The 13,986-nt window shown below is 43.5% G+C and overlaps 1 protein-coding gene across 4 annotated transcripts in view; it reads left to right on the forward strand.

The window, feature by feature from the left end:
• Positions 1-13,986, forward strand: part of bcl11aa (BCL11 transcription factor A a) — a 54,385-nt gene that overhangs the window by 20,984 nt on the left and 19,415 nt on the right. Inside the window, exon 1 of one of the 4 annotated variants that reach the window (XM_057342644.1) lies at positions 13,734-13,973. The exons of the other annotated variants lie outside the window; for them this stretch is intronic. Within the exon in view, the coding sequence (XP_057198627.1) occupies positions 13,901-13,973 (73 nt within the window). The 5' untranslated portion in view covers positions 13,734-13,900. Of the gene's footprint in view, positions 1-13,733; positions 13,974-13,986 lie in introns of those variants that run through there. 4 annotated transcript variants of the gene reach the window in all.

Raw genomic sequence — 13,986 nt, forward strand, 5'->3', positions numbered from 1 at the left:
TACCTGCTCGTGTTGTGTCTGCCTTAAAGGGATAGTTCACACCAAATTGAAACCACTGCCTTTAATTACAGCCATTTAATCTCATGTCGTTCCATGCATATTCTTTTCTTGGAGGAAAACAAAAGGGGATATGTCCAAGTTATTCCTTCCATATAATAAAAGTGGGCGGGGACCAGAGACGTTGTGGTCACCATTCACTCTCATTGTAGGAAAAAGATCAGCTTGGACATTTCAGATAACTGTATGTACTTTTGTTCTACACCTGAAAGTCGTTTGAGTTTTACATAAAGATGAGTAAATGATGACAGCATCATCATTTTTATGTGAATTATCTTTTTAATCCTTGTATTAGTTATTGGCCGAAACCATTCTAATGTGTTGTCAACTCTTTCAGTGCACATCAATGTCTCTCTTTTGTGAGGAGGTTCTTATGGCTAAAGCTTCATATTTATCAACTGTCTAAAAAACCCAGAAGGATGATAAATGTAATACCTGACGGAGGAGAAGAATATATAATGCTGTCTTTGATTGTGAGACAAAAAGTAAAATCACCGTCTGTTTCAAAAACCCTGCAAGCTATCACAATACTCTTTAAAGTCCGTTTTTTTCCCCAAATTTCTCTCTCTCTCTCTCTCTCTCTCTCTCTCTCTCCCTTAAACTTATTTCCCCCTCTCTTGAGTTTCATTCTCTCTGTTGCATGTCATTCCAGGGAAAATCCAGAAGCCGTATGTGTCTCGACACGTCTGAGGTTAATGCTAACCATTCTTTTTATCTCTTCTCTCCCCTGCTCTTTCCTGCACACACACTTTCTCATTCTTAGTCTCTAATTCTCTGCATCTTGTCTCTATATTTAAATATCCACCTGTATCACAGACACTGCCCCCAAAATATATTTAGACAATATGTTAATTTTGATTGAATTATAAGTAAAATATGAATCGAAGTGGTATGTACAAACAAATAATGATAAAGCTTTTCTGCAGAACTAACTTTACTCTTATGAGCCATTTTTGCAATTCCTTGACATAACGGTTTGCAAGGAAATAGTTAAAGAACTCACTCCCCCTAAAATGTGTATATGCAAATTTGTATAATTTATTCCAAATAAATGCCACTCGGATTGATGTGTTTTATGTAATGCAAATACGTTTGCAAAAAACTTCTTGGGGCCACTGTATGTTATAATACAGAACCGAGGGATTCAGGTCGGGTAAGGATCGGTCACGCACATCTGTGCCTGCGAGGGGGCATTGGAACGTGGTGGCAGAACAGAGGGAGCAGCTACACAAAGACAAAATTGTCCGGTGGGTCCATTAGCCTCCTTGGACTCGGTGTGGTCAAACTGGCTGAGCCAGACAGGATGATAGATTGCTTTGTCAGAGTCCCAGGGTGAGCCCTAAACCTGAAGTACTTTGTTTATCTCCAACAAAAAGGGAAAGGCTTTAGAATAATCTATGTCTATTTCTTTTCGAAGAAAGAGAAGACGGCAAGGGTTTGAGGGGCTGAGGGGGATGCTGGTTGAAGGGGGAGTGGTGGGGCCCTATGGTGGTTGTCCATTAACAGATGAACTTGGCCGAGGTCCAGCTGTTTGATGAGACAGTGTCATAGCCCGCACTCACTCCAGCCTTTACAATCTCTCTCTCTCTCCCTCTCTCTTTCTCTCTCTCTCTTTCTCTCTTCCCCCTCTCTCTCTCTCTCTCTCTCTCTCTCTCTCTCTTTCCCCCCTCTCTCTCTCTCTCTCTCTTTCCCCCCTCTCTCTCTTTCCCTCTTTCCCTCTCTCTCTGTCTGCTTGCCTTTTTTACTGTCACTCATTTCATTCCTGTTTTCTTCCTCCCTCTCTCTGTCTCTCACACACGCACGCACGCACGCACACACACACACACACTTTACCTGCTGACGATACCTCAACTGTTTCCAGGTTCCTTTTTCGCTAAAGGCGAAAACAACGCTTCGTTTATCTCCACCATCTGTACCCCCCCACGTCAGAACCAGTTTAGACTGGTTAGCTGGCCCTGTAGCCTGGGCTCCGTCATCTTGCTTTACCTTGGAGGACTTTCGAGAGCAAAAACAAAACAGCACAAGAAAATGAAAGCACTATTCTGTAACGCTCGTGACCGGAGGGTCATTGCTGGCGATTTGAAGAAAACAGGGGGGTTAAATTAACACGAAAAAGTGCTATCAGACACAAAAAAAACCCTCTCTTTGTGGAAATCATATTTCACCCAGAAATGTGGTGTTTTTGTGACCATTATGTCCATTAAGCGAGACAGGAGCTAAGCTGAAGCTATGGCAGGGCATGAAACGGACACAGAGGGTCCTTAGCTTGTTGTGTTTAGGCGGACAGGGTCACATGTTGAGCGAGCCATAGCAAGGGCATGTCCTCAGTGGAGTCTATCACTGTCCACCCAGATGCGGTGGGACCGCCTGCTTGATCTCCACTCGCTAAGCAGTTTTCTGAACCTCTGGACCCCTGATGTATGACCCACTTACCCTCGGCCAACAGAGGACACCATTGATTTTTCCCTCTTTTCTGAGGGATGGCCAGTGAACCCTGGGCCAGCCGTGACCCAGGGACAGTGATTCATTGGTCGACAATATGCTTTATAACTCAGTGCCCTGTAGGACTGTGGTTCCTGGCATAGATTTGAATCGCTGTTGTATGATTGATTTTCTTTATGTTCCTTTGTCCTTTAGTACACACACACCTCTTGGTCATTTATTTTAGCCCTGTAGATTTAATTACCGTTATTGTTTTTTCTTAAACATCTCTAAATATCCTACAATGGTGTGGTTTGGTGAAGAGGGAGGGAAGTCTTTCTAGAACACAGAGCTATAAAAGTGTTTCTTCTTATCAGAGACACACCCACCTCCCCACCTTGTGCTAGCTGCCGTATCAAAGGTGAGCTTGGACACGGAGAACAGAGGTCAGTACTGGTGTACTCTGCTGTTAATCAGCCGTGCCACAGGTTTTAGAAAAGCATATGTTTTTCCCAGTGCAAACATAGTAATAAGAATATTACTTTCTGCACTGCATTCTACAAGTCACCAGATGGTAAAGACATAATTTAAAGTATTAAGATTTATTCATTTTATTAACCTGAACCCTTTTTTTGTAGAATGATTCCTTGTTGATTGTTTCCCGTAGGGTAGTCACATTTATTTTGTATGTGAGTGTGTGTGGCTGACCTGAATACTCCGTTTAGAAGTTCTCCAAGCAGTCTTTAGGGAACCGGTTTTGTGTCTCTGCAGCTTTTACCCTGAAGACACAGGAAACGCCCAGCAAATGTGAAAAGACATGGTCAAATGGTGGCTGCTGATGTGCCAGCTCTCATAAAGCTTCACATGTGCACATATAGCTGCGGAAAAAAAAATGAAGAGACCATTTAAAAATTATTTTCAGTTTTTCTGAATTAACTATTTACACGTGTTTAAGAAGTCTTGTCACGCTGTCAGTCTTTCACATTGCTGTTGGATGACTTTGTCACTGCTGAGGTTTGATTTTTTTGAAATTCAACAGACACTGGACTGGAAGGACCCCCCATACATCTAGAAATGCTGATTAAATAAAAATTTGGGGTGGTCTCTTAATTTTTTAAGTGGCTGTGTATGTTTGTGGGCAAAACTGTTAGAAAAGCTGGGTTTTCATAACCGTTTTTCTGAATACCAGTGTGTCTTTTACAGAAATCAGCATTCACACACTGCGATGACCCATTAACACACACTTGTTTGGCATCCTGAACTGTGTTTTGGTGGCAGATACGCAGGTCACAGAGTATGTGCCATGTGACACAGCTGGCATTTCAGAATGTGTTCATATTGGTGCTCATGTACAGTATGTGTGTATAACCCAGGTCAGAGAACAGAACCTGAGATGTAACCACCGGACAGATACAGCTTGGTCTGGGTCAGAGTGATGGGTCGGCCGTACATAGAAACGCTAGTGGTGGATAAAGAAGGACAGGCTCAACATAGACAACATGGAATTCATTACACCCTGTCCACCATCTTAGCTGGCTTGGATTTCTAAGGATAGATGTAATCGCGTGTATTAAATGGCACAGAGCAAACTCGATACTATATCACGCACATTTGGCTAATACACTATTTGTGGCAACTCGTAGCCACACAAAGTCCAGCAAACTTCAAGCATGAGTCCGACTCGTAATGTGCTAAGCGTTACACTCCCTACACAAACAGGAACCTTGAAAAACAAAAGTCCCTTGACGCCAATTGAAACAATAAACTCCTCTACTTCCTCCTGAGGCTTTTCAACCATCTCTTTCCCTCCACACTTCACCTTCATCAGGTTATCGCTCTCTTTTAAAGGCAAAGTTCACACAAAAGCATATGTTCGATGATCCTTTACTCACCCTCATGTCGTTCCAAACATGTTTGCCTTTCTTCTGTAGCTTTGTGTGAGAAACAGCAAAATTAAAGCCAGTATTGACTGTTAATCTTCCCCTCCAGTGACTTGAGAACAGTTGTGACCAGATCTTTGAGTCAGTGAGTTGAATTCAGATCAGTCTGATTTTTGACTGATTTGTGACCCGTGCAAGAAAGTCAAATGTTTTGACAAGAACAACATGAGAGTGAATAAATCATTTTCATAATTGGGTGAACCATTGCTTTAAATGAAAGCAGAGGGTGCCCAGACCTCAGAGAATCACAGGAATATTTGAACCAAGCATCTCGGCCGTGATCTTAGATTTCTTCTGTGCACGTCAGCGGGAAGCAGGCTAATAGGGTTGTTGGTGTTAGAGTTTGATGTATGGATTATGTTTACTGTGGCATATTTTGTTTGCGTGCGGGGGCAACATGATTGGGCCGTGTGATGAATGGACATGCCCTCCAGATTCACATCAGCACCTGCGCACCCTTCCGTTCCTCTATCCCGAACACCGCAGCCAAAACTGCCCCCACACACCCCTGATGCGCCTCCATTTATGGCTCTAAAATGGGCTTGAATTAAAATCAAGTGCAGAAAAGGCTGCATTTTTTTTCAAATTGTGTTTACACAACCGTGTAAAAGCCGCTGTTAGATGTTTAGTTATGCAAACGTGATATCTGTGTTCACAGGACACAGAGTATATGTGATGTTTGCTTTTGAGCTGTGTGGAGTCTTGTTAAAGTGCCTTTTATTAACAGTTTGCCTGGACAAGAGCTCTTTGGCATTGAGGCGGCACTGAGCGTGTGTGTGTATGTGAGAAAGCGAGAGCAGTTTTCCACAGCCATTACTCCTGCAGAAGGGCCATCAAAAGCCACATCAGGGCTTTTAATGGGCCCCGGTCCACAACTGATAGCTTTAACGTGTCCAACAAAACGCAGGAAAATCCAGACATGTCCTTTATGCACGTAATCCATTAGGATATAGGAGCACAGAACGCATAGCGAAATCTACACAGCTGTAAAATGTGGGTGGGTTTTTTCGGATTCCAAAACGTGGTGGAGTTTTTGGCGAGCGCTGCGCAGGCTTCGCTGTTTGCATAAGAGCAGAGGCTGGTGGCGTCTGTGTGGGGTGGAGAGGTGAGTGTGTGAGTTTGATCTGCTCCATTGTCTTCTCTCTTCACACGGGGCTCTCCAGTGAGAAGTAATCAATAGCAGCAGTGGCTGACTCGTTGCCTTTGTCTGCGTCTCTCTGCAGCTGCTGAGAGACAGTTTTGACATCTCGGCATGCCGCGGGCAAACTCTTACCCTCTCTCTCTCTCTTTTGCGTACACACTCACGCACACACATCATGCCAGCCTGGCTACTCTTTGTTCGCTGCTTTACTGCTCTGCCTTTCCGGCACACGGAGGGGCCTGTGTAGGAGTGTTGCTCTTTCTCTCTCTCTCCCTTTATTTCTTTGCCTCTCTCGCCCTCTTTTTTTTTAAACATTCCATTTTTATAACTCGGCACTGTTAAACGCATTACACCGATTCCGTAAGCCGTGCTGTTCTGCTCTGGAGAGCTGACGCTGCGAACTCTGACCTCTGCCAGACTTTATAGCCTTTTAACAAAAAGTTGTTAATGCCTTTGATAAGTTGCGGGTCGGCTGCATGTGCGAGGGAGCGTGCGTGGACGGCCGTGGGGGAGGAGACTGTTTGTGACCTCACTGCTTGAGCTCGGGCTGATCAGTAGCCAGAGAGTCACTGGCTCTTCAGTTATTTTTAACAGTACGGTAGTTCTTGCGCAGGATGGGAGAGCAGAGCTGTAGTGTAATTGAGCTCTAAAAATGCAGTTTTACTTTGATGTGATGAGACCGGTGAGGAATTTTGTCCAGGAGGATGAGTGTGAAGGAAGATGAGTGTGATGGCAACACAGAGACTCTTTAATGTCCTGAAAGGGTGATTGGTCACCTAGACATAAAGCAAAAAACAAACACTGTGAATGGGAGCTGTAATTGACACCAGTGTGCACCACGTTTGTATTGTTGAACACAAAAGAAGATATTTTGAAGAATGTCGGAAAGCCAACAATTCTTCCTACTATGGTAGTCAATTTGGTCCAAGAACGTTCTTTCAAATATCTTTCTCTGTGTTCATCAGAACAAAGAAATTTACAAAGATTTGTAACAACTCGAGGGTAAGTAAATGATGACAGAATTTTCAGTTTGGGTGAACTGTCCCTTTAAATGCAAGTCATATAGTTTGAAACTTTCTAACGTCGTTTTAAATGTGGGTCTCCATGTGTAATTTGTGCGTAGGCGTGATTATTTTTACTGCATGTTTTTACTAAATAAAGAATTATATAACTTACACATTTATTTATTTTTCAAAGTCCATTTTAATCGTATGTTAATTTTGTACCCTGCACGTGAACAGAGACAGAAAGAGTCGGCACAGGATGTTGTACACGTTTGATTCATGATGACCACTGGAATTTCTCCCCTGTTTTGTCTTGCTGTTTTCCTCTCACGGCCCTTATGACCAAACACAGATGCCTTTTTGCTTGACCAGGCAATTCTGTGCGAGACCGGTTAGCAGAATTCTCAGGTGACCCATTTGCCCTGCAGACCAAAGCACCATGTAACGCTCTTCATCTGTCTTCCATCCCCTTGTTTCTTTATTTATTTACCTTGAACACAGAAATGAAAAGCTCTCTGACACGAAGTCCTTCCAGGCCTTGATGTAGGTGTGTGTGAACCTGAAAGAAAGAGTGTAAGTGCAGGGAGATCTGGGTCTGCTGGGGTAAGCTCTACATTCATCTGATCTATAATATGATCCGCATCTCTGTTGACCTTCAGAATGAAGTGACCAGGATCTGACCAGGACAGCAGTCTGGCCAGTGAGCCGTTCCATACCGCTCTTTAACAGGAACACACATAGCACAGTTCAAGATTGATTTTCTGTGTGCGTTCGTAAGCGTGTGTGTTTATTTAAAAGCGAAAACCGGTGACCGCAGGAGCTGCCGTATCTCTACACGGATGCCCTGCTGTTTATCGGCTCAGCGCTGTATGCATAATTTAAATGGGGACCTTAGCCACACAAATTAGAGATGGGCCTCCGTTATCATTCATAATTCTCATCCGATAGCCGCTAATAACAGCCCTCTCCCTCCTTCGACCACGCTGGCTGCATAATGGACCTAACAGCCTTAACCAAATTACCTCCAATACGTATATGCCACAAGGCTAATAAAGGCTAATAAATGTATCACAGGCCGGGTAGCCCAGTGCCTCCTAATGCACATAAATCCAGGTTGGCTGGCTCTCATTACCCTGTGTGTGTAGCAGAGGCTAAATCCTGCCTCTATCATGTCCTGCTCCCCCAGTGACCACTAGCTGCCAAGTCCGGGAGGCAAGCTGCCAGTAATCAGCGTACGATTCCCCTCGCTCATCGAGCGGGACGCCACTGTCATAGCTTAGTCTGAATAGCGATGGTCTCTGCTGAGATGATGAGAGTGGTTTGTTAGTCTAACTGGCCACCCCTCTTCTACCCTTCTTACCACCCTAACCTTACTACAACTGATCTTGACTTGCTTGGCACGCGTGTAGGACAGTCGTATTTTTGTAAGAGTATTGGGGGTTATATCTGCACTTACACTCGGGGTGACTCTGTGTAGATTTGATACACGTGGACACTGTTTAGTGTGATGATGTGTGTGTGATTGCTGGAGAACATCTGGACATGACAAGAATGCAGAAGAGAAAATCGCCCCTCTATTCACTCCCCTTTGTCTTTATCAGTGGTTGTGAGAGGCCTTCTGCGTGCTCCGTTTCTCCTTTCTCTCTCTCTCTCTCTCTCTCTCTCTCTCTCTCTCTCTCTCTCTCTCTCTCTCTCTCTCCGTCTTTCTTTTTCCTGTTTATTAACCTATATGTGGCACAGCTTCACACATGTTGTCCAGACAGCTTCACCTTTCCACACCTGAGCAAAGAAAACAGGTAGTAAGAAACAAAACCGAGAGTGCAGCGCCCCATTGAACCGGAACGCTTTCTGTAATGTCGTCGCTGTGAATCAGGTTATTTTTCTGTCGAAGGGTGTTTCCTGCTCTCTATAAATACATTCTCTCTCATGTGTGTTTGAGAGAAAGCACGCAATACGATGTGTCCGTTGGGCTTTTGGCTCTTAAACACACACACACGGTGGTTTTCGTGTGCCGCTCTATCGCTCAGAACTCAGTCATGACCTGCCAGGCCCTGTCTCAGATTCCCACGGAGGGCGTGTTGAGACCTTGTGTAATGACACAGTACCATAGAAGCCGCTCAACCTGTCCCCTTCTCCTCCTCCGATTTCCCCTTTCTTCCATGCGCTAATCTTCTGCTCTGTGACCGGGTCCAAACGGTCACAATTTGACGGACTTCAGACCACAGTGCCAAGTCTTCATCAGCCATATGGTTGAAAAGGGGACATTTTTATATCACCTATAAATCCTCTTGTCTCGCCCTTTCTTTTCTCTCTCTCACCCCTCCCTCATTCTGTGCCCTCTCACTGTCTGCCTTTACCTCCTTGCCTCCAACTTGGCCCCAGACTTTCAGACAAAAGCGTGAAGACCCATTGTTGCATGAGAAAGCGGGTCATTGGCGGGTTCAGGATTGGATAATATGGGTGGAGTTTGAGGGGGCGGGTTACGGGTGCAAGCAGGTTACGGCGACCTGTGTGAGGATCCCGTCCGCTCCCCGGTTTCTCAGGCACCCGGGCGTCTCTCTACGGTTACACAAAATGTCCGCAACGGCTCCCCTGTTGCCAGGGTCTATTATTAGTAAGTGTCAGTCAGTTATCTGAGAGTAGTGCTTTTAGCTGCCATTTAAGTGGCTGACACTCAGGTTTTGCAGCAGATTAAATGAAATTTTAGGCGCAGTTTGGCTTGGCTGCGAGCGGACAAAGGAGGCAGCTGTTGTTGGAAATGTAATCTGGCACCAGCGGGAAAAGGGTGCCATAGCTGACGCTGCCCACCAATCTATCTGCCGCCTTATTCCCAGAGCCAAAATGTTGAAAAAATGTCACTTCCTCCATCTTCATCTATAGCACGTTTGAGTTCCTTTCAAGAACCATTTTTTTTGCCCTCCTAGACAAACTGTGAGCTACGCTGCACACCCTGAGGATGACTGATGCTGTCAAAACATTTGATATTTTTCTCATTTCAACTAAACAGTTTCATGTACCCATATATTTGCTCAATTCTGTTCCAGTGTCTTCTATAGATTTACACCCTTAGATGTGGAGGTTACAGAAAGCTTGATGTGTTTATGAATGTGTGAGTGCAGCATGCCGGATCACAGAGGATTTCCTGGTCTGCTTTCTTATAATGTCACAGTGCCCTGCCCAGCACTGCTTATCAGGTGACATAGCAAAGTTTTTTGTGCCTTGGTTTTTTAGAGGTCTTTTCTCTCTACCTGTCTTTGGGCACTATGTGTATTTTATACTGTACTTTTTTTATTAAGGGGCTACATTTTCAATACATACAAAATTTATTTTTTCTGAGCATTTAAAATCATGCTAAAATAGTATACAATATTACAATAAAATATTTTACAATATTGTAAAATAGTTAACTTAAATCAGTTTATCAAAAAATATTTTTTTTTGTAAATTTGAACAATTACCAATAATTATAAACATAAAATCTACTGAAAAGGTAGCTGTAAAGAGTGCATGAGATTATTAAATAATAATTGCTCTTTAAAATACATTTTAAATAATTGGCTTGTTTTATATAAAAAATTCTAATCTGGTCTTTATTTTAGATAAAAATGTTCTAATCTGGTCTTTATATTTAAAACAGATGAAAATGGTTTCATCTAATATAAAGACCAGATTGTAACTTTTGAATCTTATTATAAAGACCAGATTGTAACTTTTGAATCTAATATAAAGACCATATTAGAAATGTATATTAGATCTAATATCTAATACAATCTAATCTAGATAAAAAAAAATTTTGCCCCAATTTTCTGGGACAATTCCAGTGGCATTTTTGCCCCAGGCCCTGGCTTATGTCTTAAAAGTACCCCAGCGTGTCATCACAGGAGTCTTAAGTTTGCTAGGGGCCGCTCTCTCAGTCTAATCATCGCCGTGGCCTGCTCCGGCCCAAACACAACACGTGAAAAGTGACAGTTGTAAACGAGCGCGGAAAGCAGAAGAGGCCTTAACTGTGAACAGCATCAATTTTAGTCCACCCGCTTCCTCGCGCCGCTGCGGGGCAGAGAGTATTGATGTCAGCCGCTGTTTGAAGCCGCTCTGCGCTAAGTGCTCAGTTCTGTTACTGCAATCTGATTGTCTGTTTTTAATGAAATGGATTAGTTCCACTTGTCCACCGTGAAACAACATCATTTCACTCCGTTCGAACTGGCTTCCAAAACCAGTCTAATAATTTACAGAGTTGCGGTATTTACAAATAAAGACCTAGTTTGTAGCACAGCCTGAATATACATTATCTGTTTGGCTGGTAGCCATAAAGGGCAGAAACCGCACCGCCAGCTCGTTGCTCTACTTATGTTCCCTTATATAACTTGTGCTCCGTAATGCAGCGCGGGGTCGAGGACCGGGCTCAGGAGTGCAAGGTTGGGGTCAAAAATTAGAAGCTGAAACGAGATCACTTGCACATAGTGAAATCTCGCCTACACATACTCAGAACGAGAAACCCGGCGTCCTTTATTCATCTCAACTATTGGAAAAACCCTGTAGTCAAGGGCTTTCGCTCAGACGGGTTTGGTGGGGTGATTTTCTACAAACGGTAAACACACTGCATCATAATAAATGTCAGCGGCACACACCTCTCTGTTTTCTCAAGGTGGTTTTTAGAAAATGCTTTGGGTAGATGTGTAGAGTATTTTTTTGAGAAGTCCTGGCGTTTGAGATAAACATCGGAGATATGTTCCATCACCCCGAGAGACCTTACAGACACTTCCCACCTCACTTCCATGTACCCTGCTTCACGCCACCCCTATGAGATCTCTGATCTATAGGACCCCGGACACATTTTTGGCAGAGCGTGCAGGTAATGTTCCAGCATGCTTTGAGTTGTGGCTCCTTTCCATGTTAAAACCTGATTTATTGACTTTTGCCGTTGAAGAGGGCTTGCAGGTACAGCTGCAGTAATTAAGATTTTTATATCGGTTGTGTAAGAGTCCCGGGCAGGAACGGGTCACATTTTTGCAGATGAATAGATGGTTTTCTTGGTCTTCGTACATGAAAAAGCCCTCACGCTGAGCTCAAAGCTTTTGCTTTTGGAGAGAGGGTTCAGACTGTGGCCATACTCGCTGGTTGTTGAAGGCACTGTTTCCAGCCCCAGTGCTGAGCTGTCAGGGGTAACGTACGATGGGATGATATGGATTAGAACACTTGTATTGAATTATCTGTGGGACTGGGACTAAATGTGTGCAGAAGCTCTGCCATGAAGAATTAGACTGAGCTCCAAAAGCCACAGACCTGCATGCACAGCATCCATCTTACCGCCCTGTTATTGATGGTAAATGTTATACTGTAGTATTAATGTCTTCTTTCCACGCCATACTAATGTCGGTGTTTCCCTGACTCTTAACCCTTGAAACGCACATGGGGAGAGGCAGCGGAGAAACATTTGCAGCGTTTTTAGGGCGCATTTTGGTGCGTGGTTGTAAATCTTATATGTATGCAATGCCTGATCATCTGTTTATGCATATTTAAACAAATTCTGGAGCTACTGTATGTCAAGCAGTTGTGAAATGTCAAGCATGTGTTTTCCGACAAGGATATATTTTTACAAACATTCAGAGTAATTAGCATAAATCAATATACAAACACATGAAAGAACCATAATGGATATAGCTTGGCTATATTCTCAAGGCTCATGGTTTTGTTTTGGTTATGTGCTTTTAAATGTTATGTTACACTTCAGGCTAAATCTAGCTGTTTAGGCAGAGTTATGAATGCATGCAAATACTATAAATAAGTTCCCCCATTGACTTCTATTTTATGGACACAAAACCAATGCAAGTCAATGGGGACCAACGTTTTTCGTTGACCAACATTCTTCAAAATATCTTCTTTTGTTTTCTGCGGAAGAAAAAAGTCATACAGGTTTGAGATGACAAAGAGGATGACTAAATAATGACAGAATTTATTTTTGTGAACTATTCCCTTAAGTGATCATACTGTGACGCAAGATCAGATGTGCCATAAGATCCGTTCTGTGCATTAAGCCTTGTAGTGCACATGTAGTCTCTTACATACAGTATAAGACACATGGAGGAGGTCCTTTAGTGTCACTATTACCTAAAGGTCCCTCTCTCACTCTTTCTTTCTCTCTAGTCTCTCTCTCTCTCTCTCTCCGCTAATGGCCGTGGCCTGCTAAAGGGAGCAGTAGAAGGGTCAGCCTGAATTTTTTATCCTGATAAAGTGCAGGGCCGCAGAGTGGCTTTGAGTCATGCGCTTTGTCCCGCATGAATAAAGCACACGCGCTCACACAAGCACACACAGACAAGTGCTCATCCATTCACTCCTGCATCACTGATCTGCCTTATCAGTATATTGATGCATGGCTCAAATTGTTTTATGACCGCGTGGAAGCGGTTTATTTCCTGCTTTTAAACTTTGAAGTCTTTCTCGTCATTTTCACACCCAACCCTTGTCCCACTTCTGCTTTCTTACTTTACACACCTTTATGGACGTCTACCCTATGTTACTGTATATCTGGCACTATAACGTGTGCACGTACACACTGCTAATGAGCCCGAGCAGCAGATTTCAAGCCCAAAGTTTCAAGTTCAAGACCAAGGCACTTTCTCCTTTATTGTATCTTTATTACTGTAGAGAAATACATTGCTACATTGTTTGAGAAGGATCAAAAGCAGGTGTTACTGGGCACATGCATCTTAACTGCACAGAAACCAACCACTGCTCTGATCTCCATATTCACTGGTTTATTATGGTCTATACAACAGTGTTGCTTTAATATCTAAAAGCCTTTTTTTATTTGTAGATCTATTATGTATTTGTATATTGTTTGTATTTGAGGGAGTAAGAGAGACATCTTTCATTCTTTTTTGAATTGTGAAAGAGACGTGCGCACCTCAGGACTCTCTCTCGCTCTCGGCTCTCCAGTATAACTCTATTTATGTGCTGCAGTTCAAAGGGAATAGCGCTTTGGCATTAGATCTGGCACAGATTTAATATCATTTCTCTTATGGCGTATTTATGAGAAGCTTTAAACTAACATGTAATTTGCCTATATACTGTATGCTCCAGCATTATACAGTAACCCAGGTCGCCAAACGCTCGTCTCATCTCAGAGGAGAGAGAGTAAGCAGACCAGGTGTGTACGAGTGGTTGAGATGAGGGCAGGCCTGCAGGGCGACTGCGCTTTCGCCATGCGCCAGTCGAGAGGAATGAAACGGCACTGCCATGGCAGCTCTCAAGACAGTGGTGTGTTTGTGTGTGTCCCCGTGTCCCCGCTGCACTGGATAGACGTGCTGAGAGCTCTCTCTTAAAGGCATGGATGTCACATGTTCTCCAAAGACCCAGCGGACATGTCACACAGCTGGAGGCGGCAGTCAGGAGGGTGGTGTGATGTATCAGGTCAGATGAAGTT

Source organism: Triplophysa rosa, linkage group LG9 (genome assembly GCF_024868665.1).
Source record: "Triplophysa rosa linkage group LG9, Trosa_1v2, whole genome shotgun sequence".
Classification (NCBI taxonomy): Eukaryota; Metazoa; Chordata; class Actinopteri; order Cypriniformes; family Nemacheilidae; genus Triplophysa; species Triplophysa rosa.